The following is a 26,257-nucleotide window of genomic DNA, read 5'->3' on the forward strand; positions in this document are numbered from 1 at the left end:
AAATGGTTCAGGCACTCTGGAAAATAGTTTGGCATTTCCTCAAAACATTAAACATAGAGCTACCATGTAACCCTTTAACTCCACTTCATATACTCAAGAGAGTTAAAAGAAATATATCTATGAAAAAAAATTGTACATTAATGTTCATAGCAGGATTATTCATAATAGCTAAAAAGTTGAACCAATGTCTATCAACTGAAAAGTGGATTTTTAAAAATACAGTATATCTGTACAGTGGAATATTATTGAATCATAAAAAGGAACAAAGTACTGATACATATTATGACAGGGATGAATCTTGAAAAATTTATGGTAAGAAAGAAACCAGACACAAAAATCATGTTTTATTTTATTTATTTGTTTTTGGCTGTTCTGGATCTTTGCTGCGCCCAGGTTTTTCTCTAGTCGTGGCAAGCGGGGCTGCTCTCTAGTCGTCGTGCATAGGGCTTCTCATCGTGGTGGCTTCTCTTGCTGTGGAGCATGGTTCGAGGTGAGCAGGCTTCAGTCGTTGCGGTGCATGGGCTTAGTTGCCCTACGGCATGTGGAATCTTCCCTGACCAGGGGTAGAACTTGTGTCTTCTGCACTGGCAGGCAGATTCTTAACCACTGGACCACCAGGGAAGTCCGAAAGCCAAATGTTTTATGATCCCATTTATATGATTTATCCGGAATATAGGCAAATTCACATTAACAGAAAGTAGATTAGGGGTCAATGAGGGATGAGGTGGAGGAGGGATGCTAATGGGTATGAATTGTTTTTCTGGGGTTTGGGGGATTTTTTTGTATGGGAAGATGATGAAAATGTTCAGGGATTATATAGGGCGATTATTGTACAACCTTTTGAATATACTAAAACCTATTGAAATATATAGTTTTAAAAAGTGAATTTTATGTATGGTGGTGGTGGTTTAGTCACTATGTTGTGTCCAACTCTTACTACCCCATGGACTATTGCCCGCCAGTCTCCTCTGCCCATGGGATTTCTCAGGTATGAGTGTTGGAGTGGGGTGCTGTTTCCTTCTCCAGGGGATCTTCTCAACTAAGGGATCGAACCCAAGTCTCCAGCATTGCAGGCCAATTCTCTACCAACTGAGCCACCAGGGAAGCCCGAATTTTATGTATATTAGATCTCAAAAAAAAAAAAAATTCAGTGAAAGGAAACCCAAACCTCTATGGACACTACCCAGTTTGAACAGTTGCCTGTACACATCTTGTGTGGGGCCCTGTTGATGAACTGCAGAGATTCTCAGAGGAGGGTCCAGGGGTTGGCTCAGTGGTATTGAGGATCTGGTCACTCAAAGCAGAGGCTAGATACCAACTGGTGTGGGCATACTTCAGCATTTGAACAATGACCATACTGGTATGTATCCCCCTCCTGTTAGCCCTGAGCTGTGCCTGAATCCTGTGACTTCCACTCAGGGCTCCGCTGTTATGCCACTGCAGCAGCAGAAAGCCTATATCCTCATGACTTGAATAGGACCATCATAATCATAACATCAAGAAGTTTGAGCTCTGCATATTTAGACTCTCCAAGTCTGCGGATCAGGGAGCTGATAAAAATCAGCATTTTGGGACTTCCCTAGTGGTCCAGTGACTGGGACTCTGAGCTCTCATTTCAGGGAGCTTGGGTTCGATCCCTAGTCAGAGAACTAGATCCCACATGCTGCTCACACACCATAGCAAAAGGATCCTGCATCTGCAGCAAAGACCTGGCACAGCCAAGGGGGATTGCATTTCATGCAGTAATTTTGAGTAGGCCTCACAAAGGATGGTAGAAGTGTCTGGTTCTATTGGATCATATCATAACACAGTATAAAAGCCTCTCTCTCTCTGAGTCGTTTGTATTCTCCAGTAAGTCTCTTTTTGTCTGTCCCAACGCCTCTTCCTCATCTGAGTTCCATGAGCCAATCCAAAGTGTCAAAGATGTAATCTTGGAGGGGAACTCTCCCACTTCAGCTACTCATCAAGCTCATACCCACAGGAGCTTTATATAAGACCCCGGTGTCCTTCCCAGGGACATATCTGTATAGCTCAATCCATGGGAAATGAAATTTGCATGGGAGAAGGGATGGTGTCTATGCGTTACTTATTCAGTGACATCCTGTGTCATTGCAAACAGTGTTAGAGGTGGTTTGCAAAAATATACATGGGCAATGCAACGGGATCAATAAAGAGAATGATAATATCTGGAAATAGGGGAAATAAGTATAAGGAAATAAAACTAGTGTCAAGATTAGACTATTAAGTGCCTGATGATAGAGGGAGCTTATGAATTTGGCTGCAGGCATCCCAGTGGCCAAAGCACAGAGGTAAATATTTTAGGTTACAGGCTGCTGTTCAGAGGAAGAATAGCTTTCTCAAATGTTGTGGTTTAACAGACGCTTCTCCCATAGCACCACATAAAGAGCAGAGTGTGGGATGCAGAGTTATGCTCACCAGCAACCTGAAAATAGATCCCATGGCGCACCTCTTAGGAATGTTGGTTAAAATATCCCTTGATGCAAGTCAGTGGCTTCATGCTCAAACCCACTTCACAAACTGGGTGGGTGGCAGGAGAGACGTTTTTAGAAGCACCCACAGAAGCCTGGTCTTACCCTGGGGAGACCCAGCCTTGCCTGGAAAATGGGAGCCTTTGGGAAACTCCATTGCTGAGGGCTGATGGAATTTCCCTCTTCATCCTGGAACATCTCATCTGGGGCCTTGCAGGTCAGCTTTCCCAGCCAGCAGCGCCCTTCCCATCCTACCCCCTCCTCCCACTAAGGCTTTTCTTCCCAGGCTTATGGAACTTGATCATGTGAGGCCGTAAATCATCAAAATCCAGAACAAATCTCATTTGACATTTTTATCTTGACTCTTCTGGGGGCCTTTAATTAGCATGATTGCAGCGCAGGAGATTGCCCCGATGGAATCTGTATTGCTCTTGCTTGATGTAATGGCTATGGAAGGTTCTCTAGTTTCTGTTTCTGGTCATCTTGGAAAGACTCTGATTAAAAGTGATTAAGCTCCTTAATATGGTCATAATAAAGGGCAGTTAACAGTGAGTTTATGGGTTAAAGCAAATGCATCAGAACATGAACTCATAGAGTTGTACAAAGCTCATGCCTAACACCGCGATGTGGGTTGTTTGCTGGCCTGGCTCCCACCGTCATGGCACACACCACCACTGCCTGTCTGCTATTGTGGTGGCCACTGCCCCACAGCTCATGTAGCAGATGTCCTTGACCACCTTGCCCTCAGCCATGGCACACACATCACAGCAGACAGCCATGACATTCGTGGCCCTATTAATGGTCCAAGGCTTTGGGGAGCATCAGAATATGTTATGGCTGAAGACAGATAGTTGGCATTAAGGGTCCTGATTTCTCCAGTTCCTAAAGTTCAGGGTCTGGTGAAACCCTCTACTAGTGTAGAATGTACCAGAACTTTGGTTTCCAGCTGGGCTGACTCTGCCACCCATGGGACCTTTGAGAATGTCTGGAGACACTTTTGGCTGTCCCAATGGGGTGGAGGATTCTACTGGCATCTAGTGACTGGAGAGATGCCAAACATACTATAGTACACATGTGGGCATTCTACAATGTCCACCATCAAAAATTATTTGGCCCCAAATGTCTATAAGACAGAGGTTACTCTTTCAAGGAAGATTCCAACATTATCTTATTTAAAGTTCATAAGGGTCTGGTGAGAGAGAAGGTATGAAAGTTTTCTTTCCATTTTACAGATGGAAACACTGAAGCCTGCAGAGGTTACATACCTTCCCTCTCCACCAGAGCCAGGCCGTCTGATCGTGTCCTTCTCATTCTGTGGTCACTTGCACAAATCGCATGGGTGACATGAACTTGGGGTCTCCACAAGTGTCCAAAAGGGGATACAAGTTTTATTTAAGTGCTTAGGGCATATTGCTGGAGAAAGCATGACCCCAGGTGTCTTATGTAGGAAAAGTACCCCAACTTTGTATCTTTCCCCTAGATATCAAAAAACACACATCCATCAAAAGTACTAGATGTTAAGATGATGGTAAGACTTGATCATGTTTGATACTTGGAGAGAAGTAAGGTCTTTATAGTGGGTAAAAATGCACTGATACCAGCCTGATACCAGTTCACACATTTAAATGTTCTGGGATCCCTGGGTGTGTGTGCGCTCAATCATGTCCAACTCTTTGCGACCCCATGAACTGAAGCCCGCCAGGCTCCTCTGTCTATGGGACTCTCTAGGCAAGAATACTGGAGTGGGTTGGCATTTTCTGCTCTAGGTGATCTTCCTAACCTAGGGATTGAACCTACATCTCCGGTGTTCCTTTCATTGACAGGCGGATCCTTTACCACTGGGATCCTTGGTGGTTACATACAGCATGACATGGTCTGTTGTGACAATATGAAAGGGTGGTAGTTTTGGAACTGAGAACACACAAGCTGACAAAATGCATTCATACAAAACACACACACACACACCATGGACCCCTCAAGTCTCTGTCTGTCTGGATGTTTATTTGCCTGTGAAAAATCTTCCAGAGCCTGCCAATTTAGTGGAATAATAAAGCTGAGAAGAGCCACCCATAAGGATAAAAATACAACTGTGTTCACACTCATTGCTTGGATCATTTCCTGGGAGTTTTAAAGGATTCATAGTATTAGGAGATTCTACTGGGTTGGGATTTTTCATTAAAATGTTATATTTTTTTCCATAAAGTGTTATGTTTTTCCATAACATCTTATGGAAAAACTCCAACGAACTTTTTGGCCAACTGAATATAATGGAATTTGAGGTCTATATCTTGCCATTTCACTCCCTTGTCTCTATTCCTAGGGCATGTATGGTTGTGTCATCACACACTGCCTATGGGTCACATTTGGAATTAGAATCTAATTCATGCTGCTTGTGGTCAGGCACTGCCCTGTGCATTTCCTATGCATCTGTAACCCTCAGGCCTTCAAGGGCAGTATAATTATCTCTGGTATACAGAGGGAAGCCTGAGCTCAGGGGGTGGCATCACTTGCGTTTGACCCACACGTGGTTGATGGCAGAATGAGAGCTGAAACTTAAGCTTTGCTTTTTCCCTTTACCATGTTGCCATGTTAAACAATTCAGCCAATTACATCTTTCTCTGTGCTCCTCCAAACAAGCAAGATAGTCTCATTCTCATTAGGAGAGGAAACAGGGCCCCTAAGGCATTGAATTCATTGACTATAGTGAGAGTCTAGAGTCTAGAAATCATATCTCCTGCCTCCTAAGCTAGCTGGTATGCTTGGGGAATGAGGAATAGAATCCACGTCCCTTGCTTCTCCTGCATTGGCAGGTGGGGGTTCTTTATCACGAGCGCAACCTGGTAAGTTCCATGAGGGACCCTGGGAAGTCCCAAAAGAATTCATTCACACACAGAGTTTCTGAAATAAATTGATGTAATGTTAGTCTCAGTTCTTCCACTGATCTGATCTTATCTGAATTGGCTCTACTCTGAATGGAGTAGACTACAGGGCTCCAAACTTAGAATTACTCAGAGTGATATAGGGCATTTAAGATATATATATATATTTGTTCATATATTTGTTTCTTTATTTGGCTGCCCTGGGTCTTTAGTTGTGGTACTTGGGATCTTCAAACATCGTTGTGGCATGTAGGATCTAGTTCCCTGACCAGGGATTGAACCTGGGCCCCCTGCACTGGGAGCACAGAGTCTGAGCCACTGGACCACCAGGGAAGTCCCAAGTAGTGCATTTCTTGAGGGCATCATTTAAGGGCAAGAGTCTTGCTTCGGGTCTGATGAAATAAAGTCAAGAGCTTAAAAAGGTTTCTAATTCCTATTCCAAGTGTGGCCACACTTTAAGGACTGCAGGATGCTCTTCTGGGTTTGTTCTGAAAGCATCACCAGCTCTCCCATGTCTGCTCCTTTTCAAGGACTCTGCAGTGTTGCTAATGGTGCCGTCACCGACCATACTGAAGAACCCCGGGACTGCATAGACCCCCACCTCCTCTCCTATCTCCTGCATTTAATTAGTCGCAAAATATCTGATTTGCATAAGATATCTCTGCATTCCTCTGGCATCCATCTCCTTGATTCTTCTCTGGTGACCCCAGCCCTGACTGACCACTGTCCAGCTGCTTCAGTCACCCTTTTGCCCATGGGTCTGCCCTATTGTAATGTGCGAGTGTGGTTCAGACCACCACCTGTTTTTTTTGACAGCTCAGGAGCTAAGAATGTCTTTATCTTTAAATGGTTGGAAAATATCAAAAGAACTATCATCTTTCCCAACATGTGAAAATGATATGCAATTCAAATTTCTGCGCCCATAAATAAAGTTTATGGGAACAGAGCCATGCTCATTCATTCCGTACTGTCCGTGGCTGCTTTCACGTGACGATGGCAGAGTTGAGTACTTGCAACAGAAACTGTATGCTCTGGAAGGCCAGAAATATTTACTATCTGGTCTCAGACAGAAAAAGCTTGCAGGCCCCTGCCCTACCTGTTCAGTCATCCCCTCTCTCACATTTTTCCAAACTCATTATCACTCAAACTCCTGAACTTCCTTCATCATTGGCCCAAGTTAATCTCCACTGGGGCTTTCCAGGTTGTGCTAGTGGTAAAGAACCCACCTGCCAATGCAGGAGATGTAAGAGGATCCGGGTTTGATCCCTGGGTCGAGAAGATTCCCTGGAGGAGGGCATGGCAACCCACTCCAGTATTCTTGCCTGGGAAATCCCATAGACAGAGGAGACTGGTGGGCTACAGTCCATAGGGCTGCAAAGTCGGTCACAACTGAAGTGACTTAAGCATGCACACACAATCTCCATTTATTTCCCAATAGGAACTCCTTGCCCTTCTCAGGTGTATCTTATACCTCCTCACTAAGACCATCACTCAACTGATTCTTTCTGCTTGGACTAACTTTTCCTTCTCATCTTCTTAGAAAACTTCTCTGCTCTTCCAGCCTCACAGCAAATGCAATGTGCCTTGAAGGTCATCTCCCACACTAGTTAGCTCCCTAAAGCTCTTCTGGATCTGCTTTTAAGGCACGAAGTCCTTTCTGTTACTCCTGGCTATTTCAGCAAAGGTCCTAGGGACCTAACCAGGGACAAGGTCCCTGAAGGTGGAAGTGCCCCATAGCTGTTGCCTAGAGTTGCTAAGTGCAGACCAAGTGTGTCTGCCTGAGTGTGGGCTCCCTGAGCTCCTGGGGGCTGTCTTCCCAGGTGTGTAGCTCCTGTGGTTATACAACTTATGTTCTCCCAAACCTGTGGGCATTGTTTTGAAAGTGGGAATCAGAATTCACCATTTAGAAACTGATTTTGGAGACCTCCCCAGTGGTCCAGTGGTTAAGATTCCACATTCCCATACAGGGGGCACGGGTTCAATCCCTGGTTGGGGAACTAAGATCCTACATGCCACCTGGCAAAAAAGTAAACAAATAAATAAATAAATTGATTTTTGCCTCTAAGTAGAAGGGTCATTGTCATTCACTGATATATTATTTAATCTAAATCTCTTATCCATGTTGCCACCTCTGCCAGTTCTGTTGATCCATCTTCACTCTTCGTTTATCTGTCTGTCTGTCTTCAGCTCTCTGTCCAGCAATTGCTAAATTCTCTCCACAGTGCAGTCCCACTACTGTCCCTTGATTGGGGCGGGGGGTCACATTTTTATCAGATTACCCGCAAATAGTGCCCAACACTGTTTTCTTACCCTGCTGAGCTTGGTCCCTATTTTGCCCTTACTCCTGCTTTGTGCTCCAGGCAAATTATACTCTGCTTTTCTGGAAAAATCTCTGTTTTCTAGGGTTGTGGTTAACAAAGTCTGACAAACGTGGTTGCTTAGAACAGTAGAAATTTATAGTCTCACAGTTCTGGAGGCCCAGAACCTGAGATCAAGGTGTTGTCTGGGTCATGCTCCCTCTAAAGGCACTAGGATGAGATCTGCTGTATATGTATCTCCTAGCTTCTGGATTTTTGCTGAATGTCTTGGGCATTCCTGTAGACGCATCACCTGAGTCACTGTCTTTATGTTCACATGGCATTCTGAGTGTGTGTATGTGTGCATCAGTGTGTCCAAATTTCCCCTGTTATACGAACATAGATGTATTAAATTAGAGCCTACCCTAGCAACTTCATCTTTTGTTTTTACTGAAGTATAATTGATTGACAGTATGAATGATCTCATTCTAACTTGATTATCTCCTAAGATACTGTTTCCAAATAAGGTCACCTTCTAAAGTGGTGGAGTTATCCTTTGTGGGAGCGCAAATCAACCCATAATGATCCCCCATTTGCTATGCAGTGCCCAAGCTGCCCTCACCATTTGCAATGCCCTCCCCCCGACATTTTTGTCTAGAGACCAGCTTTCCCACCTCCTCTCTTCCTCTTGCATGGAATCACAGCCCCACTAAACTCCCACAGTTCTGGGTGGGTACTTCTCTCTTGACACTTACTAGAGTGGATTCTACATTATAATCATTTAGTTTAGGATCCCAGTTGACTTTAAACTTCCTTTCTTTTTTGGCTCCTGGAAGATTGATGCTCAGGTGTTTGCAAAAATGATTGCTAGGTAAGCTTAGGAAGGTGTAACCTTCACATTCTTGGCACTGGATTTTAGGCTTCTTTAGGGTACTAATGACCAACCTTGATAGTATATTAAAAAGCAGAGACATTACTTTGCCAACCAAGGTCCGTCTAGTCAAGGCAATGGTTTTTCCCGTGGTCATGTATGGATGTGAGAGTTGGACTGTGAAGAAGGCTGATCGCCGAAGAATCGATGCTTTTGAACTGTGGTGTTGGAGAAGACTCTTGAGAGTCCCTTATACTGCAAGGAGATCCAACCAGTCCATTCTAAAGGAGATCAATCCTGGATGTTCATTGGAGGGACTGATGCTAAAGCTGAAACTGCAATACTTTGGCCACCTCATGCGACGAGTTGACTCACTGGAAAAGACTCTGATGCTGGGAAAGGTTGGGGGCGGGAGGAGAAGGGGACGACGGAGAATGAGATGGCTGGATGGCATCACCGACTCTGTGGACATGAGTTTGAGTGAACTCCGGGAGTTGGTGATGGACAGGGAGGCCTGGCGTGCTGTGATTCATGGGGTCGCGGAGAGTCGGACACGACTGAGCGACTGAACTGAACTGAACTGAGGGTACTAATTGGGTTTTACTCATAAAGACGGCTTAGTGCCCCAAAATTGATGCTTTTGAATTGTGATACTAGAGAAACCTCTTGAGAATCACTTGAACTGCAAGGGGATCAAACCAATCTATCCTAAAGGAAATCAACCCTGAATATGCATTGGAGGGACTGATGCTGAAGCTGAAGCTCCAATACTTTGGCCACTGATGTGAAGAACTGACTCACTGGATAAGACCCTGATGCTGGGAAAGATTGAAAGCAGGAGGAGAAGGGGGGTGGCAAAGGATGAGATAGTTGGATGGCATCACCAACTCAACGGACATGAATTTGAGCAAATTCTGGGAGATCGTGAAGGATAGGGAAGCCTGGTGCTGCAGTCCATGGGGTCACAAAGAGTCAGACACGACTTAGAGACTGAACAACATTTTGGTATTTCTGTTCCCAAATCTAGACATAGGGCCCATGAGCACAGGAGGCCCTCAACAGATGTCAGCAGTTTGGAGATTTGGGCACAGTGAAAGCAGGGGTTTGAGTCTGCATTTGCTGGTGTCTGTCATTGCAAAGTGCTGATGCTTTGTGACCTGTATGGCATCTGTCTACTATTCTCAATATGGATCCTTGGCTAGACCATGACACTGCCACTGTCCAAAATAAATGAGTCTTTTTCTTTGTGTGTCTCTGTATGTATGATGCTTCCCTTAAACTGAAAAGAGCAAACCCCAAGAAAGGTTAAGAACCGTTGCTCTATACAGATGCATGGTGGGACCTGCATCTCCTTTCCACCTTTCCACCTTTCCCTTGATCATTATTCTTAATACCTTCATCATCATCACCAATCATAGGAATTCCAAGTCAGCAAAGCAACTCATAGGTTTATATCTTTTAATTGTTAGAGCTATAAATTTAGAATGTGCTAGTTACCTGATCCTATTAACCATACTCTGCTCTCAGAGTCGGACACGACTGAAGTGACTTAGCAGCAGCAGCAGCAGCTCTCAGATAATCTGCTTAAAATTGATAACACAGTCAGAGATTTGGACTTTATTGATTGTATTTCCTGCTAGACTCAGGCCTTTGCCTTTTGCTTATCGAAGCCTAAACAAAATGGCCATGACCCTGAGGAAAGTCAGGCCTCTGGTGGTAGCAGACAGCATTGAGGACTTGGGTTCTAAAAGAAGCACATGAGCAAGTCAGAGGAAGGAGGCATTGATGTTAAGATAATTCTTTTTCTTTCCTTACCTCACAGAGTTATTTTCAGGTTAACATAATCATTTAAAGTTTTGGGAAAAGAAACGCTTTGTAAATGCCAAGATACTATAGCAGAACTTCAAAATAATGTGGCATATTGTTATACAGATTCACACATACACACATGAGTTATGTCACACAGTTCTAAAAAGTAAGTTTTATATTATCTGAAATGCGGGTCTATCAGGTAAGAAATAGGGATAGTTGTTGTAAGTGCTTCCTTCCTTGGTTTCAGTATAGCAGAGGGGTTAATATAGTGCAATTCAATATAGCACAAGAGCTGGAATGAGAAAGCCTAGATTCAAGATTGTGCTGCATCTCATTCACAGGACAAGTTGGCCTAGGTTACTGAGAATCTTCATTCTTCCTCATCCACAGACTAGGGATCATAACAGTTCCCCCTCATAGAGATACTGTGGATGAGGAAGTCCATGTACAGTACTTTGCTCACTGTCTTGGTGTAGGTAAATGCTTATAAATATTAATTGTTAGGTTTTTAAAAATGATCTCACTGAGAAATGAAAAAATATATCCATGAATAGTTCCACTGTAGTGTATGTATTTAAAATAGTTCCAGGAAACAGAAGAAGAAATATCACACAAAAACTCACAATTAGAAATTCCCTGGTGATCCAGTGGTTAGCGCTCCCTGCTTGCACTTCTAGAAGCAAGGGTTTGATCCCTTGGGCCAGGTACTTAAGATCCTGCATGCTGTGGGGCATGACCAAAAAAAACAGAAAGTTATCATTAACTGCCAAATGACTTACACAGACACTGAGATTTGAGCTGGTTATTGAAGAATTAATTGGAATTAGGTGGGGAAATAAGTTAGAAGATAAACATTCAGGATATCACAGTACCATGGAAGTAAGGACCGAAGCGAAGATCTGTAAGATATGGTCAACTTAGAGTTTATCTAACCCAGAGACTGTGAATAGGGGAAGAGTGGGTGACAAGACCAGAATATTTGGCTTGAAATAGGGTTGTGGCAAGACCAGTAAGGCCGCCTAAGCCATTTGGGATTCATGCAAAGGCACTTTCAATCAGCATTGGCTGCTGAACAGGGTGGTAGACTTGGTGAATATGAGGTTTTAGCCACATAATTTGACAATGACATGTTAGATAGATTAATCTGTATTACGAAGCTCCAAAACAGTGGCCTTAAAATGGAAATTGGGATTGAGGAAGCCTGATTCATGGGGTTGCAAAGAGTCAGACACGACTGAGCGACTGCACTGAACTGAACTGAACTAAAACTAATACTTGTTAATCATCTAATGCATTTCATGTGCCAGACTCTGACCTGATCCTTTTTTTCTGTTTTGATCACAACAGTGCCTGCAAGATAGATAATGATATTTACAGTTTACAGAAAGGGAAATCAAGGCTCTGAGAATTTAGGTAATTTACTTAAGGTTTTTAAGGTCACGAACAGCTGATAGGTAGTAGAACAGGAATTTGATAGCCGTTCAGCCTGTCTCCAGGTCTTTCTGCCATGCTTTGCTGAAGTGGGGATTCTAGTAAAAGGATGTGTAAATGAGATCCTGCAAAATAAATATTAAAACTTGATGTCTAATGAGATACAGTGAATTAAGATGATATAGGCAAGAAATGAGGATGACTCCAGTAGTTTGTGCCTAGGTAATTTTAAGTGTGGTAGTGATTTTAAAGAATCAGTCTATTAGGAAGCGAGATTGTTTGGAATGCGTGTGTGTGGGCTAAGTCACTTCAGTCTTGTCCAACTCTTTGCGACCCCATGGACTATAGCCCACCAGGCTCCTCTGTCCATGGGATTCTCCAGGCAAGGCTCCAGGAGTGGGTTGCCATGCCTTTCTCCAGGGGATCCTCCAGACCCAGGGATTAAACCCACGTCTCTTATGTTCCTGCATTGGCAGGCGGGTTCTTTACCACTAGCCCACCTAGGAAGCCCTGTTTGGGATGGAAATTATAGAAATGTTGGGTTTATGGTTATGAGGCACAGGAACGGAAATGCCAAGCGGCCAGCTGGCATTATGAGAACGAAATTTACATGAACGTTTGTGGCTAAAGTGTTAGAAGTCACATTCCTGGGTTTGTACATTAATAGTGGATTTTACAAGGACATGGAGAGAGAAAGAGAGAGAGAGAAGATGGTTAGATCAGTATTCCTATACTTTAACTGCCTGAGGATTTTGTTAAAATACTGGGGAGGCGGGTGGGATGAATTGGGATTGACATATATACCCTACTATGTATAAAATGGATAACTAATGAAAACCTGCTCTATAGCACAGGGAACTCTACTCAATGGTCTTCAGTGAACTTAAATGGGAAAGAAATCTAAAAAAGAGAAGATGCATGTATCGCTGATTCATTTTGCTGTGTAGCAGAAACTAACACAACATTGTAGACCATACTCCACAACTATACTCCGATAAAAATTAACGTAAGGAATACAGATTTTGATTTACTCGGTTTGGAGTCAGAGCTTGAAAGTCCTCCTTGCTAGCACGCTCTCAGGTGAAGCTGCCACTGCTGATCAGAGAGCCACACTTTGAGTAGTCAGGGGTGAGAGGACTGATCCTTGAGAAGCTACCATAGGTACAGGTGGAGGAAAAGAATCCAACTGAAAGAAGAGGGACAGAAAGGTAGAAAATGACATCATAGTATCCTAAGTGTCATGGGGGATGTGGGATGGTCAAAGTGAAGAGTAATGGAGAAAATCTAGTTAAGGAGTAACCACTGGTGAACTTCAAGAGGTCTGTTTCTGTGAAGGGAATAGAACTTGGATAATAGGAATTTAATCATTAATGATCTGTGAGATTGTGGAATTGCAATTGGAATTGAATCATGAAAAATGCTGGTACCTAAGGGCTTCCCTGGTGAGTCTGATCCCTGGATTTGGAAGATTCCCTGGAGGAGGGTATGGCAACCCACTCTAGTATTCTTGCCTGGAGAATTCCATGCACAGAGGAGCCTGGCGGGCTACAGCCCATAGGGTCGCAGGGCTGGACACAACTGAAGTGACTTAGTAAGCATGCAGGAAAGAACCAAGGAAACGGGATGATAGCCAATGGTATGTAAAGTGGAGGACATTGATCCATCATTTACTAGATGAGAGTCTGGGAATGTGGGCACACTTGGGTTTGGTACATGAACACATACCAAAAGATAAAGAATACCATAGGTAGATTTCTGCAGAAAGGAGAATAGAACAGGATTTATGGAAGATGCTGGAGGGAGAGGAAATAATTGAAGAAGGAAGTTGGAGATAGGGTTGAAGACACCAGTTTAAAAAAAAAAAAGAAAATACATTTTCCTCTACTATAGAAAGAAAGAAATCAGGCTCTGGTCAGGATGGTGCAGTGAGCTACCTTCATTCTCAGGCTGGGCTCCAAAAGGAGCCAAAAAGTATTTTTACTTTTGTTGGAGGCAGAAAGTAAGGACAGGAATTGAGCTCTTGAGGGTTCTGCACGGCCATATGCACTCCAGATTGCTAGGGAATCATGAGCTGGGGACAAGCTTCCACGCTGATAAAAAGAGTCTGAAAAAACAGTGTTATCAATGCCTATGAGAGTACAGCTAGGAAGAATCTCTGAGCCTAAGGAGGTAGGAGAGAGGGATGAAGATGCAACTGTGAGATGATGAACTGACTTAAGCCACTCAACTAGCTGAAGACTGTTCTGCTACATCCCATCGCAAAATCAGAATGGAAGGGAGCAACTATTCAACATGAGGAAAAATAAAGTTATATTATTACCTCATACCAGTCACAAAAGAAGTTATACATTCAGGTTGAAAATTTGAAGTAGAATTTTTTGTTTTCAGCAAATTTTTTATTTTAAAAAGGTATTACCCTTTAGGGGCCCCAGGCCATCATTGTAGGATGGGTTTGGAACTGAAGTTCTAAGAGCCTTGGTGGAGGCAAAAATAGCAACAACAAAACCATTAGACAGTGGTGACTGAGCACAAAAGAGAAAGAGATAAAAAAAAAAAAGAAACCTTTCCTACACAAAATCAGCTGCAATCCAAAATTACGAACCTTATTTAAAAAATAACAAATAACAACAATGGGATATTTGTTATCCCGATTCTACTCAACAATGTCCTGGAGATTCTACCAAATTCAATAAGACAACAAAAGAAATATAAGAATAGTGGAAAGATATACGACCTCCCTTTTGTGAATGATATGATCATCCTACATAGAGTATCAAAAGGTATTAATAAAGCTAGAATGAATTAGAGAGTTCAGCAATGTTACTAATAAAAGATCAATAAACACAATATATTCCCTAAACACCATTAGAAACTTCAATTGAAAACAAATCACATTTACAATAGCAACAATAAAATGAAACAAAATAAAAGGCAAAAGATAAACAATTCTTCTGGAAAATACAAGACAGTATTAAGAGTATAAAAAAGAATGAGTAAATGGAGCATGTATCTTGTTCATAAATAGGAAGAACCAATAAATGAAGATGTTGAAGATCCCCCAAGTTTATAGATTAAATACACTCCCAATAAAAACCCCAGGAGGATTTTTGACAGTACTTACTTGATAAGCTTAATCTATAATTTATATGAGAGAATGAAAAACAAAGAATCACCAAGGTATTTATTTTTGAAGAAGATAAAGATTGAGGAGACTTGCTCTCATATACAAAAAAACTTATTATAAAGTTAAACTAATTAAGACAGGGGAAACAAATAGGCCAAAAATATAATAGTGTTTTTTTTAGCACTCAGAAAACATGTATGTATATGTATGCAGATTTACAGATAGACAGAGATATGTGACTATTTGTATACTTTTGATATGCCATTGCAAATCAGTGTGAAAGGGAGAATTTATTCAATAAAATCACATGAGGAAAAATACTGGTATCTCATACCAGGCACACAATAAATTATTAATTCTGGTTGAAATTTAAAAGTAGGAGTTTTTTTAGGTAAGGTTTTATCTTGAAATACTTTTAGATATACAGAAATATTGCAACAAGAATTCTGGGAATTCTCTGTATAGTTCACTCAGTTTTCTTTATTGTAATCATCCACTTCAAATCACCATAATACATTTGTCACAACTAAGAAGCCAACTTCAGCACATTACTATTAACTAAACTCAATACTTCATTCCGATTTCACCAGTTTTTCCTCAAATGTCTGTTTTCTGTTTCAGAACCGCATCCAGAATACTATATTGTGTTTAGTTATCACCCCTATTATCCCTCATGACTCAGTAGGTAAAGAATCTGCCTGCAACGCAGGAGACCTGAGTTCAGTCCCTGGGTTGGGAAGATCCCCTGGAGAAGGGAATGGCAACCCACTCCAGTATTCTTGCCTGGAATCTCATGGACAGAGGAGTCTGGTGGGCTACAGTCTATGGGGTCACAGAGAGTCAGGCACGACTGAGCGACTAACACTTTCACTTCCGTCATGTTTCTTTAACTTCATCTGATCTATGAGTTTCTCAGACTTTCCTTGTCCCCGATTACCTTGACAATTTTGAGGAACACTGGCCAGCCTTTATTCAGACTGTCTCTCACTTTAGGTTCATTGGTTGGAGTCATGAGTTTTGGGGAGCAAGACCGCAGAGGTGAGTGCCATTCTCATCACATCATTTCAAGAGCATGTACTTATCACCTGGCATCACTGAACTTGCTAGCCCTGATCACCTGGCTGAGACCATGTTTGCCAGGATTCTCCACTAAAAAGCTGCATTTTCCCCTTGCCATAGTCTTTGGAAGTAAGCTGATAAACACAGCACACAAGCTGGGGGAATTAAGCCCCATTTCTTTGAGTGAGGAGTGTGTACATAAATTATTTGGAATACTTCTCTAAGAGAAATTGCTGCTTCTGCTAAGTCATGTCAGTCGTGTCCAACTCTGTGACCCCATAGACGGCAGCCCACCAGGCTCCCCCGTCCCTGGGATTCTCCAGGCAAGAACACTGGAGTGGGTTGCCATTTCCTTCTCCAGTGCGTGAAAGTGAAAAGTGAAAGTGAAGTTGCTCAGTCGTATCTGACTCTTAGCGACCCCATGGACTGCAGCCTACCAGGCTCCTCCGTCCAGGCACGAGTACCGGAGTGGGGTGCCATCACCGTCTCTGAGAGAAATTGCTAAATGTAGTATTTTTAGAGGAAAGGAGTACATCCTTTTGATGAGGGGAGAAAAATCTTAAGATATAGATTATAAATAACATAAATGGAAAGATTAATACATTTGATGACCTTAATTTTTTTTGAATGGATATAAGATAGCATATACAAAATTAAAAGATCAACCATAGACTGAGAGAACATAATTCCAAAGCATGTAGTCAGCAAAGAATTTGCATGCAGAATAAATAACAGCCTCCCACAAATAAAAAGGATCAGACAAACTCATATATAATGTATATATGTATGTGTAGATGTATAGTATGTGTGTGTATATATTATGTATTAGTCTATAATATTATTTGGCTTCCCTGGTGGCTCAGAGGTTAAAGCGTCTGCCTCCAATGCGGGAGACCCGGGTTCGATCCCTGGGTCGGGAAGATCCCCTGGAGAAGGAAACGGTAACCCACTCCAGTATTCTTGCCTGGAGAATCCCATGGACGGAGAAGCCTGGTAGGCTACAGTCCATGGGGTCGCAAAGAGTCGGACACGACTGAGCGACTGAACAGAACAGAACAGAACATTATTTGGAGAAGGCAATGGCAACCCACTTCAGTACTCTTGCCTGGAAAATCCCATGGATGGAGGAGCCTGGTAGGTTGCAGTCCATGGGGTCGCTAAGAGTCAGACACGACTGAGCGACTTCACTTTCACTTTTCACTTTCATGCATTGGAGAAGGAAATGGCAACCCACTCCAGTGTTCTTGCCTGGAGAATCCCAGGGACGGGAGAGCCTGGTGGGCTGCCGTCTATGAGGTCGCACAGAGTTGGACACGACTTAAGTGACTTAGCAGCAGCAGCAGCATAATATTATTGGACTTCCCAGGTGGCTCAGTGTTAAAGAATACACCTGCCAGTACAGGAGCCGTAGGAGACTCAGGTTCAATCCCTGGGTCAGGAAGATCCCCTGGAAAAGGAAATGGCAACCCATTCCAGTATTTTGTTGCCTGGGAAATTCCATGGACCGGGGAGCCTGCTGAGCCACAGTCCACAGGGTCACAGAGTCGGACATGACTGAGTGATCACACACATACTATTATTATATAGGCAATATATACCCACACATACACATATAATGTATATAACACACACACACACAACACGATGAAGGAAGCATAGGAAGAGAAAGTTCATAAAACAGGAAACTCCAGCTGAGATGATGGGAACCTCAGCTGTAATTAGGAAATACACCTTAAAGCTATAGGAAGGTAAGACCTACCACACATCAGAGAATATCAGATAGGGAGATATAAGATAAGAAGTTCATTCCTTTAGTGATCACAGAAATGAGTTGGTACCATCACTTTGGAGAGACATTTAGCAATACAGTGAAGGATTTCTGTACATGATAGAGATACCCTCTAAAGCCTTTCTTCTCAAACATTTTTTTTGTGCTTAGAGGTCACCCTAAGAGCTTGTTAAAATGAAAATGTTGATGTACTGGAGTCTGAAAACCTCCATTTCTACCAAGCTCCCAGCTGATGCTGAAACTGGTTCACGTGCCCAGCCCTTGAGTAAAAGCCTCTAGAGCAGAGGTCAGCAAACCTGGCCTCTATCTGTTTTTGCCAGTGACGCTTTAATTGGAACACGTTTGTTTGTTTCTGTGTTGTCTGTGGCGGCTTTCGGACTGCAATGGCAGGATTTAGTAGCAGCGAAAGACAACTCTATGATGTGTCAAGATCCTAAAATAGTATTCATTATCTGGCCCTTCACGGGGAAAGTTTGTCAACTACTGCTGTAGAGACACTCTCCCATGTGCATGGAAAGAGACTTGTGTAATAATATTTATTGCACCTTTTTTAGGAATTACGACAGAATGGGAATAAATGTCAGCTGGTAGAACAGGCAAAAAATTTGTAGCATGTTCACATGCTGAACTCCATTAGTTATAATTCATGAATAAGAATTACATGTTTAAACATGGATAAATCTGGAAGACATCCCTTGTTTTAAGATGTAAACTTGGGCAGTTTTCTTAACAGATATATACCTCTGCAGCCAGATTATTAAAAGATTCCTGGAAATGAGTTTCATCTATCTCAGGGCAGTGGTTACCTCTGGTGAGGGAGTAGATGTGGAACAGGATGATGGATGGATTCATATGGGCTGATAGCAATAGGTGTAATGTGATCTATCTCTCTCAAAAATTTGAAAAGAATATTTCAAAATGTAATAAATTGCTAATATTCGGTGGTGGGTATCCAGTTTTGATCATCTCTATACTTTCCTATTTCAGATATTTCAAACATTTGAAAAGAATGAAAAGAATCAAAAAGGAGGAAATGTGCTGAATATAAAGTATTTGGGGACTTCCCTGGTGGTCCAGTAGTTAAGAATTCACCTCCCAAAGCAGTGGATGTGAGTTGGATCCCTGATCTGGGAGCTAAGATCCCACATGCCTTGGGGCAACTAAGCCTGCCGACCAAAACTAGAGAGAAGACCCTCCCCCTCCCCCACCCCCACCCTGCATGCCAAAAGAAAAAGAAAAAAATAAAGGCAAGTATTTTGAAATGCGGGGAGGGAGATGAAAATAAAAGCTATTCATACCTGAGGTTCTCTCTCCTCTCAGTTAAGCAAGAGATGTTCCTGTATGATAAATTGTCTCTTATATGGTTAATTTTGAGAATGGAAAACAGGTTTTGCCAGGTGACTAATTTTACTCCATGGCTTATGAAGTATTGTGATTCTGAAAGGTCACTTCACCAGTGTTCTGGAATGGAAGGAACTTTGCTTTCTCTGGGACTCACATTTCACTTCTTTGAGCCAAGCTCAGCTTATTGTTGGGACAATAGTGATGCCAAGGGCGAAGCCCCCAGGCATATCCTCCTCCTTTTGAGTTTGAGCTTTGCAGTATTCCTCCAGGGAGAGTCAGGAGAGCCTTCAAGATTCCTTCCGGGAAGTGCCTTTTGCTTTTGTCTGAGAATCTCAGTGTTCCTCACCCTTTTATCTCACCCAGGCATGGATGCCCTCCCGCTGTGACTTCCCCTGGCACGATTCCCTGAGCTAATTCACATTTGGGTTACATTCAGCCACAGCCCCCTCGCTTAGAGCATCTGCGCACAGCTGGAACCAGACTTTGCACGTGGGCCAGGGCGGTCTCATCATTGATTTTCCCAGCAGTATTGAGGCAACTTTACAGGAAGAGGTGCTGTGTGCTGAAGTTGGGGATCTCAGTTCAATACTCTTAGCCATGAAATATACAAGAGGGACATTTCAGTTCCAAGTACATTTCAGTATGCTAAAGAAGCCTTTGTAGCTTGTTTGTTGCTGCAGGGATGTGGGAATACTTTGGGTCAAATCATACCCCATGAAATTTAACAGCTGCATTATAAAGTCTTGCTAGCTGGCCCTTGACAACCTCTGGTCAAGTGCCTTATATGTGCCAAGCAAAGTGGAAACACAACCAACTGATAATGCAAATACTCCAATACCCTCTTCTTCCCCAAAAGCAGCATTGTAAGTAGTCTGTAGAATATTTTCTTCCTGGGAGCTCAATTTCTGAACCCAGTGCCCTCTTACCCATAGAGTTCAACTCCTGAACTAACTCCTCTTTCTGAGATGTTTGTCCTTCTGATGGAGATTTCCAGCTACTTCTTTATCATTTTTAACCATGACCAGTGAAAAGTGCAAGTGTTAGTTGCTCAGTTGTGTCTGACTCTTTGGGACATCATGGACTGTAGCCCACCGGGCTCCTCTATCCCTGGAATGCTACAAGCAGGAATACTGGAGTGGGTAGCCATTCCCTTCTCCAGGGGATCTTCCTGACCCAGGGCTCGAATCCAGGTGTCGTGCATTGCAGGCAGATTCTTTACCATCTGAGCCACCAGAGAAGCCCCACTATACCCAGAGGGAGCATACATTTGGTTATCATAGGGACAGTCAGTGATGCTCGCTGACATGGCATTCCCTGGTTCTTAATGCACAGCCTATTAACTAGTGCTGGCTTTACATTTATTATAAAGTTCTAAACTCAAATGCTAAGACAAAGCATTCAGGGATTGTGAATAAATGATGGAACCAGGTAGAGGTAATAGGGAGTGGTGGGGTATATGGCAAATTAGAGAACACACACCCTGTGTAAACAAAGCGGCCACTGCTTTACTCTAGCTGATAACGATTGTGCCAAAAGGCCGGCAGCACTCTCAGAACTCTTGGATGTTCAAAGGAATGTAGAAATAGGGACATTTTAAATGTGAAATCCCCCAGCTTTTACATGTTGCAGGCTGATTCAAAAATTGCTTTAAATTATGCTAAAAAGAGATGCAACGTAAAGCCACAGGTGGCCCATAGGTTAGGTTTGCAACCTCAGAATAACAGAGGAAATGATCTGAGCGATTTAAGCAAGTTAGTTTGCGGCCAGCAAGTCTAGGCCTTTGGGTCTCACCTCCCTGGCTCAGTGCCACCAGCTTTTCGTTGAATCTGATGGCAGGAGATGAAAGACCTTAGACTGAGAAAAGCAACAGCCACATCAAGAGGCAAAAGATGAAGAACCACGTAACCAGAGTCACAGCCTAGGACCACTAGGACTCTTTGATGACCTTCTTCCCTTGACCTTCCAGAGGCTACTGCAAAGGCAGCAAATGAAGCAGGCAGCATTATGAGGGACGTTTTCTTTACCATATTGTGCCCTTTCTTCTCAAGTTTTGTTCACATAGTGACCCAAGGAGAGGGTGCCGGGAAGAGAGTTCTTCTGGGCTCCATACTTCCCAGAAGGGTTCTGACTTTACACGCTTGCTCTTGGTGTGACTGTGTTCTGAATAATTGCTCTTCTCTCCAAATTCATGATTCTCTCTCGTCAGGTTTCCTTTGCATCCTTCTTAAGTGGAACTCCCGGAAGTAACACAGAATGAAGGGGTCAGTGTCTGTACAGGGCTTGGGATTCTTTACTTGGAAGGTCCCAGGACAAGCAAAGTGGTAGGTGTGGCTGGCTACAGAAGTACAGAAGATGGTACAGAAGATGAGGCGGCCTGGGCATCAGCTGGCACGGGGATGTTCAGTTCTCTGGCTAGGGAAGCCATCAGTGAGGAAAGAACACTCCAGCCCACCAGCCAGGCCTTGCAGAAGGAGCCAGAGAAAAAGCCCTGCTTTCCATGGAGAATGTCCCCATCACTGTGGCCTTGACTCCATTTCTGCCTCCTTTTCCCAAATATCGATTTGCAACAAATAGAAACCATATTGCAAAGTAGTTAATGACAAGGAGTTTAACGTTATAAAGAACTTGGAATGTTCAGTATCAGACTCTGCCACAAAGTGAACTGTTTTTTTTTTTCTTTTTAATGTATATTACTGAACCTCAGTTTCCCCACATGTAACATAGATTTAATAATATGAACTTTTAAGAGTTATTGGAGGGCCTTCCCTGGTGGTCTAGTGGTTAGGACTCTGAGCTTTCACTGCCAGGGCCTGGGTCTAATCCGTGGTTGTGGAACTAAGAGCCTGCAAGCCACATGGTGTGGCCAAAAAGATTTAAAAATAAAATAAAAGATATAGTTGTTGCTGTTGTTGTTCAGTCGCTGAGTCGTGTCTGACTCTTTGTGACTCGTGAACGGCATCAGGCCAGGCTTCCCTGTCCTTCACTGTCTCCTGGAATTTGCTCAAACTTACGTCCATTGAGTCGATGATGCTGTCCAACCATCTCATCCTCTGTCTCCCCTTTCTCCTGCCCTCAATCTGTCCCAGCATCAGGTTTTTTCCAGTGAGTTGGCTCTCCTGCATTGCAGGCAGATTCTTTACTGTCTGAGCCACCAAGATACTGGAGATGCTGAATTACCTGTAAGCAGTGCCTGACACTATCACTGAGTTATATAGATCTTTGGATTCCAGGGTGATCAGTGATGTATTGAATGGTAGGATTGTTACAGACTGGTATTACTTGAGGCTCCCATCATGTCTTCCCACCCATTGAGGAACCATGTGGAGGCTGTGGCTAGAATGCCCCGTGCCTGGGGTGAGGTACCCATCAGGCTCCCCACCCTACGTCTATCCCAGGACCCTCCTGCTCTTACTATCTCTCTGGACAAGCATCTGCATTGCTCTGTGCCTCTGATTCCCTGTAGTTAAGCCATCCATGACCTCGGTGCCAGAACTCCTGTGTATTTCAACCTCCTCCTTCTCACAGCCAAGGATATGTAAGTTCTAAGCATTCTTGTGACATAGCAATGTAAAGATGATGAACGAATATATTTCAAGAGGAAATGTTGGGGAATAATCCAGTAGAGCTCCGCTTGGTATTGGGCCTTTTATCAAGGCCATAACCCAAACACGCCTTATGGAGTTTGGGAATAAAATGACCATGTCGGATAACAAAGGAAGAAGCAGGAACAGAAGGGGAAGCCTTGAGAATCCAATTGGATGGAGAGTGTGTAGGCAGAAGATGCGAGGCGGTTCTCACCGGCAGGTGTTTGGAAGGCTGCTAGCACTAGACTCCCCAGGCCAGAGCATAAGAATGGGGCTGGGATGAACCAGAGAGCATGAGATCAATGGGCTCTACAAGACTGTCAGGAAAACAGAGGAGTGTGAAGGTCTAGGTGTAGGCCATCTTTTGTGTTGCACAACCACAGCAGCTAGCCCTGGTCTTGCTGCAGTGAATATTAAAGAACTTGCCCCTGAGGATGCAACCTGCTTTCGGCCCCAGGGGATTGGCTCGGGAAGCTTTCATCCAATTGTCCAGGTGCTCAGCACTCCCGAGCCTCTTCCTTCCCAGTTGCCCTCCCTTCCCCAAAACAACCCCAGAGTCTCTGGTTCACATCTCAGGAAAACACACACCTAGATGGTCCCCGAAGACCAGGCTCTATTCTGAACTACAGAGGGTCTACAAGTAACTTTGTGCTGTATGACTTTGGGGAATGCTGTCTACAGATGGTGGAGAAGGTTAGACGTGGGGATCCGTGGGCCTCGGGTGGGTGAGGCTTTCTTCAGAGGTGTGTCTGCCCACTATGGCCTTCCCTCCACCCATCTGTCTCTTTCCCAGGCTGTCCATGTGGTCCTGGCCTCCCCTGCCTCACCCCCACCTCCCACAGCATATGCCTTTTCCTTCCTGCTCTGGGGTTGTTCTGAGTGAAAGGGGGAACAATGGAAGATTTTGGATCTCTGCCTCTTATGCTATCAGGCTTCAGCATTTAGAATCTTGGAAAGGCTCCACCTGGGAAAGAGTTCCAGAGAAAACAAACTTCAGATCCTGGCTCATATGGGAAAAGACTCATGTTCACGGAGGCAGCTTCAGGGACCTTGGCAAAGGCTTAGGCAGACCTTGGCCCTGCCTTTAATGGATCTGACATGGAGTCTTCCAGGGCCTGCGATGCTGCGTAGCTTCTAAAGGAGATTTCATTCTCAAGCTATAATGATACCTCTTTCATAGAAGAGTTGTTAGGTCTCTAAGGGGACCAGAAATTTTTGTTGTTCTGACTGTTGTGCCCTGAGACAGCCAAACACCCCATCTCTTCTGCTCTTCATTCCCCCTTGTCAAGTTGTTTCCCTCTTGGAGAGCAGCTGAACTTCTTTTATGGGGGGGATGGGCCCCAAAGGGGGACTCAAGACCTGCAGGATCATCCCTCAAGTCATAGGATCATCCTTCCATCCCCAGAAATGACATGCAGAAAAGCAGCTGTGGGCACAAGTTCAGGGTTCCCCTGCCCAAGAAGAGAGATGGGAGCAAGCATGGTAGGGAAAGGTTGGACAGAGTTTATGGTGATTCCCTCGAGCAGTTCTTTCATGCCAGAAGACCATGTATCTAGATTTCATACTTAAAATAAGGCAGATACCCCTCCAGTTAAAGCAGTGTGAGCACAGGAGCTGGGAACACCTGGATTTCTGTTTCCGGCCCTGTGCACTGAAGAAAGCCACTTCCCCTTGTCTTCGCACTTGGGGCTCAGTACTGACCACTAATTTTCCCGTGTCTGCCTCTTCTGCCAGGGGTCTTTTCAAACATAGACAATCATGGGATATTAAACTTGAAGGACAATAGAGACCATCTAGTCCCATCAACTCACTATATATATGAGGAGCCTGAGGTCCAGAGTGGGGAAGTGTCTTACCCAAGGTCACATGGTGAGTTGCCTCCTTTGACATGTTTGTATGCAGTACAGACCCCCTCCACCCCTCACCAATTTTGATTCTTAAAATCTTAAGACCTCATGATGTCTTCATAGGTCCCTGAGGACTGGGGGATGACTAGGTGCCTGATGTGGGCTGGTACTAAAATCCCTTAGGTGAGGGGGATTTTCCAGGCCAGGATACTTCACAGGGCCTAGATGAGGAATCTGGGACTATGAGGGACTATGGCTTGGAGAGAAGCAAGGGTGTCAGAGACCCTTTGGGCAGATTGCCCAGTCCCATGGCCTTTGCACAGACCCATGAGAGCCCTTGTCCTGGGTTAGCACAGTGATGGTATCATACAAACATCTCACGTTGAGACTGAGTCTCCCTCTAAACATGGCGTCATCAGCGAGGAACTTTTCCTCTGTCTCCACAGTCTGACCCCAATGCCCGCAGAGGGAAGGCGCCAAGCATCCAAGATGACTCAACTCTGTTTTCATTGTAATATGTCCTAAGAATGAAGAGGGGAAAGTCTCAGTGCAATGAACCCAAATCTCTCCCCATCACATCCAACTGCCCATCACACCCTCCACATACCTGCATGCAGCTTTCCTAAAAAGATAGGCTTACTCCTGTCTTGTCTGCCCATGCATCTAAACAAACACATGCCCATTACAGACATTATTTTATAGACATGATTTTAATCTGAGATTGATTAAAAAACCTCCTTCTGGACATTTGATCGAGATTACCCACATCTCTGGATATCCAAATTCCCTCCATGGTAATGTGGGCCAGAGTCGAGCTGAGCCAGCGTGGAAGTCCTCCCTGCCTGAGGTTGCCCATGGCTGGGTGACCAGCAGCGCCACCCATGCAAGATTTTTCCATCCCCTGTAAAACTCGGAGGGCTTCCCAGGTGGCGCTAGTGGTAAAGAACCCGCCTGCCAATGCAGGAGACGTAAGAGACGTGGGTTCGATCCCCGGGTCGGGAAGATCACCTGGAGGAGGGAATGGCGACCCACTCCAGTACTCTTGCCTGGAGAATCACATGGACAGAGGAGCCTAGTGAGCTATAGTCCATGGGCTAGTAAAGAGTCGGACAAAACTGAAGCGACTGAGCACCTAAGACTTGGCATGATGGGGAGGTGGAGTGGTCAGCCATCCTTCCACTGAATGGGTGAAATAAAGGACAGAGTGAACAAAAGTGTTTCTAGTCTTGGAGTACAGCACCCCCACCCTGGTGCAGTCAAAGGTGGTCCACGTTATGCCAGCGAGGATTAGAAGTAGCTCACTAGAATCCCTTAAGAATGTCTGACCCCTTTGCTCCCCAGGGACCCTGGTGATTACACCCCCTCCCCACCTCCCTCCCAGGCTCATCATCAGGGCCTCCTCCTACTGAGAGGAGGTTGCTCCTCCTCTTCTAGGACGATCCAAGGCCACGCCCCCAAATGTTTTGCTCCCATCCCTTCCTCGGTTCAGTGGAGGCCGCAGCCAAAGTGGAGTGTTTCCAGTTTCTCTGACCATGCTTGGGTTTAAGTTAATCCCCTCCTCCTATCCTTCCCTTTTGCTGAGAATTCGTTTGGCTGTTTCCAGTATATCTGTATTCGTATCTCCAGTTGTCCCCTGTCCCCCCACACACACACCCCACCCCACCCCCAATTTCGAGCTCCCACTCTGTTTCCCCTTACTAGTTTTGATCATCTTTGGGGATTTTGGTTTTT

At 44.1% G+C, this 26,257-nt stretch overlaps 1 protein-coding gene across 6 annotated transcripts in view; it reads left to right on the forward strand.

Annotated features, from left to right (window-relative positions):
* NTRK3 (neurotrophic receptor tyrosine kinase 3) overlaps positions 1 to 26,257 on the forward strand; it is a 436,755-nt gene that overhangs the window by 292,209 nt on the left and 118,289 nt on the right. The window contains exon 13 of one of the 6 annotated variants that reach the window (XM_088829671.1): positions 24,414 to 24,548. The exons of the other annotated variants lie outside the window; for them this stretch is intronic. Within the exon in view, the coding sequence (XP_088685797.1) occupies positions 24,414 to 24,548 (135 nt within the window). The remainder of the gene's footprint in view (positions 1 to 24,413; positions 24,549 to 26,257) is intronic. 6 annotated transcript variants of the gene reach the window in all.

The sequence above is a fragment of the Moschus berezovskii genome, chromosome 21 (assembly GCF_049115385.1).
Source record: "Moschus berezovskii isolate FMDL1 chromosome 21, NW_MosBer_1.0, whole genome shotgun sequence".
NCBI classification, from domain to species: Eukaryota; Metazoa; Chordata; class Mammalia; order Artiodactyla; family Moschidae; genus Moschus; species Moschus berezovskii.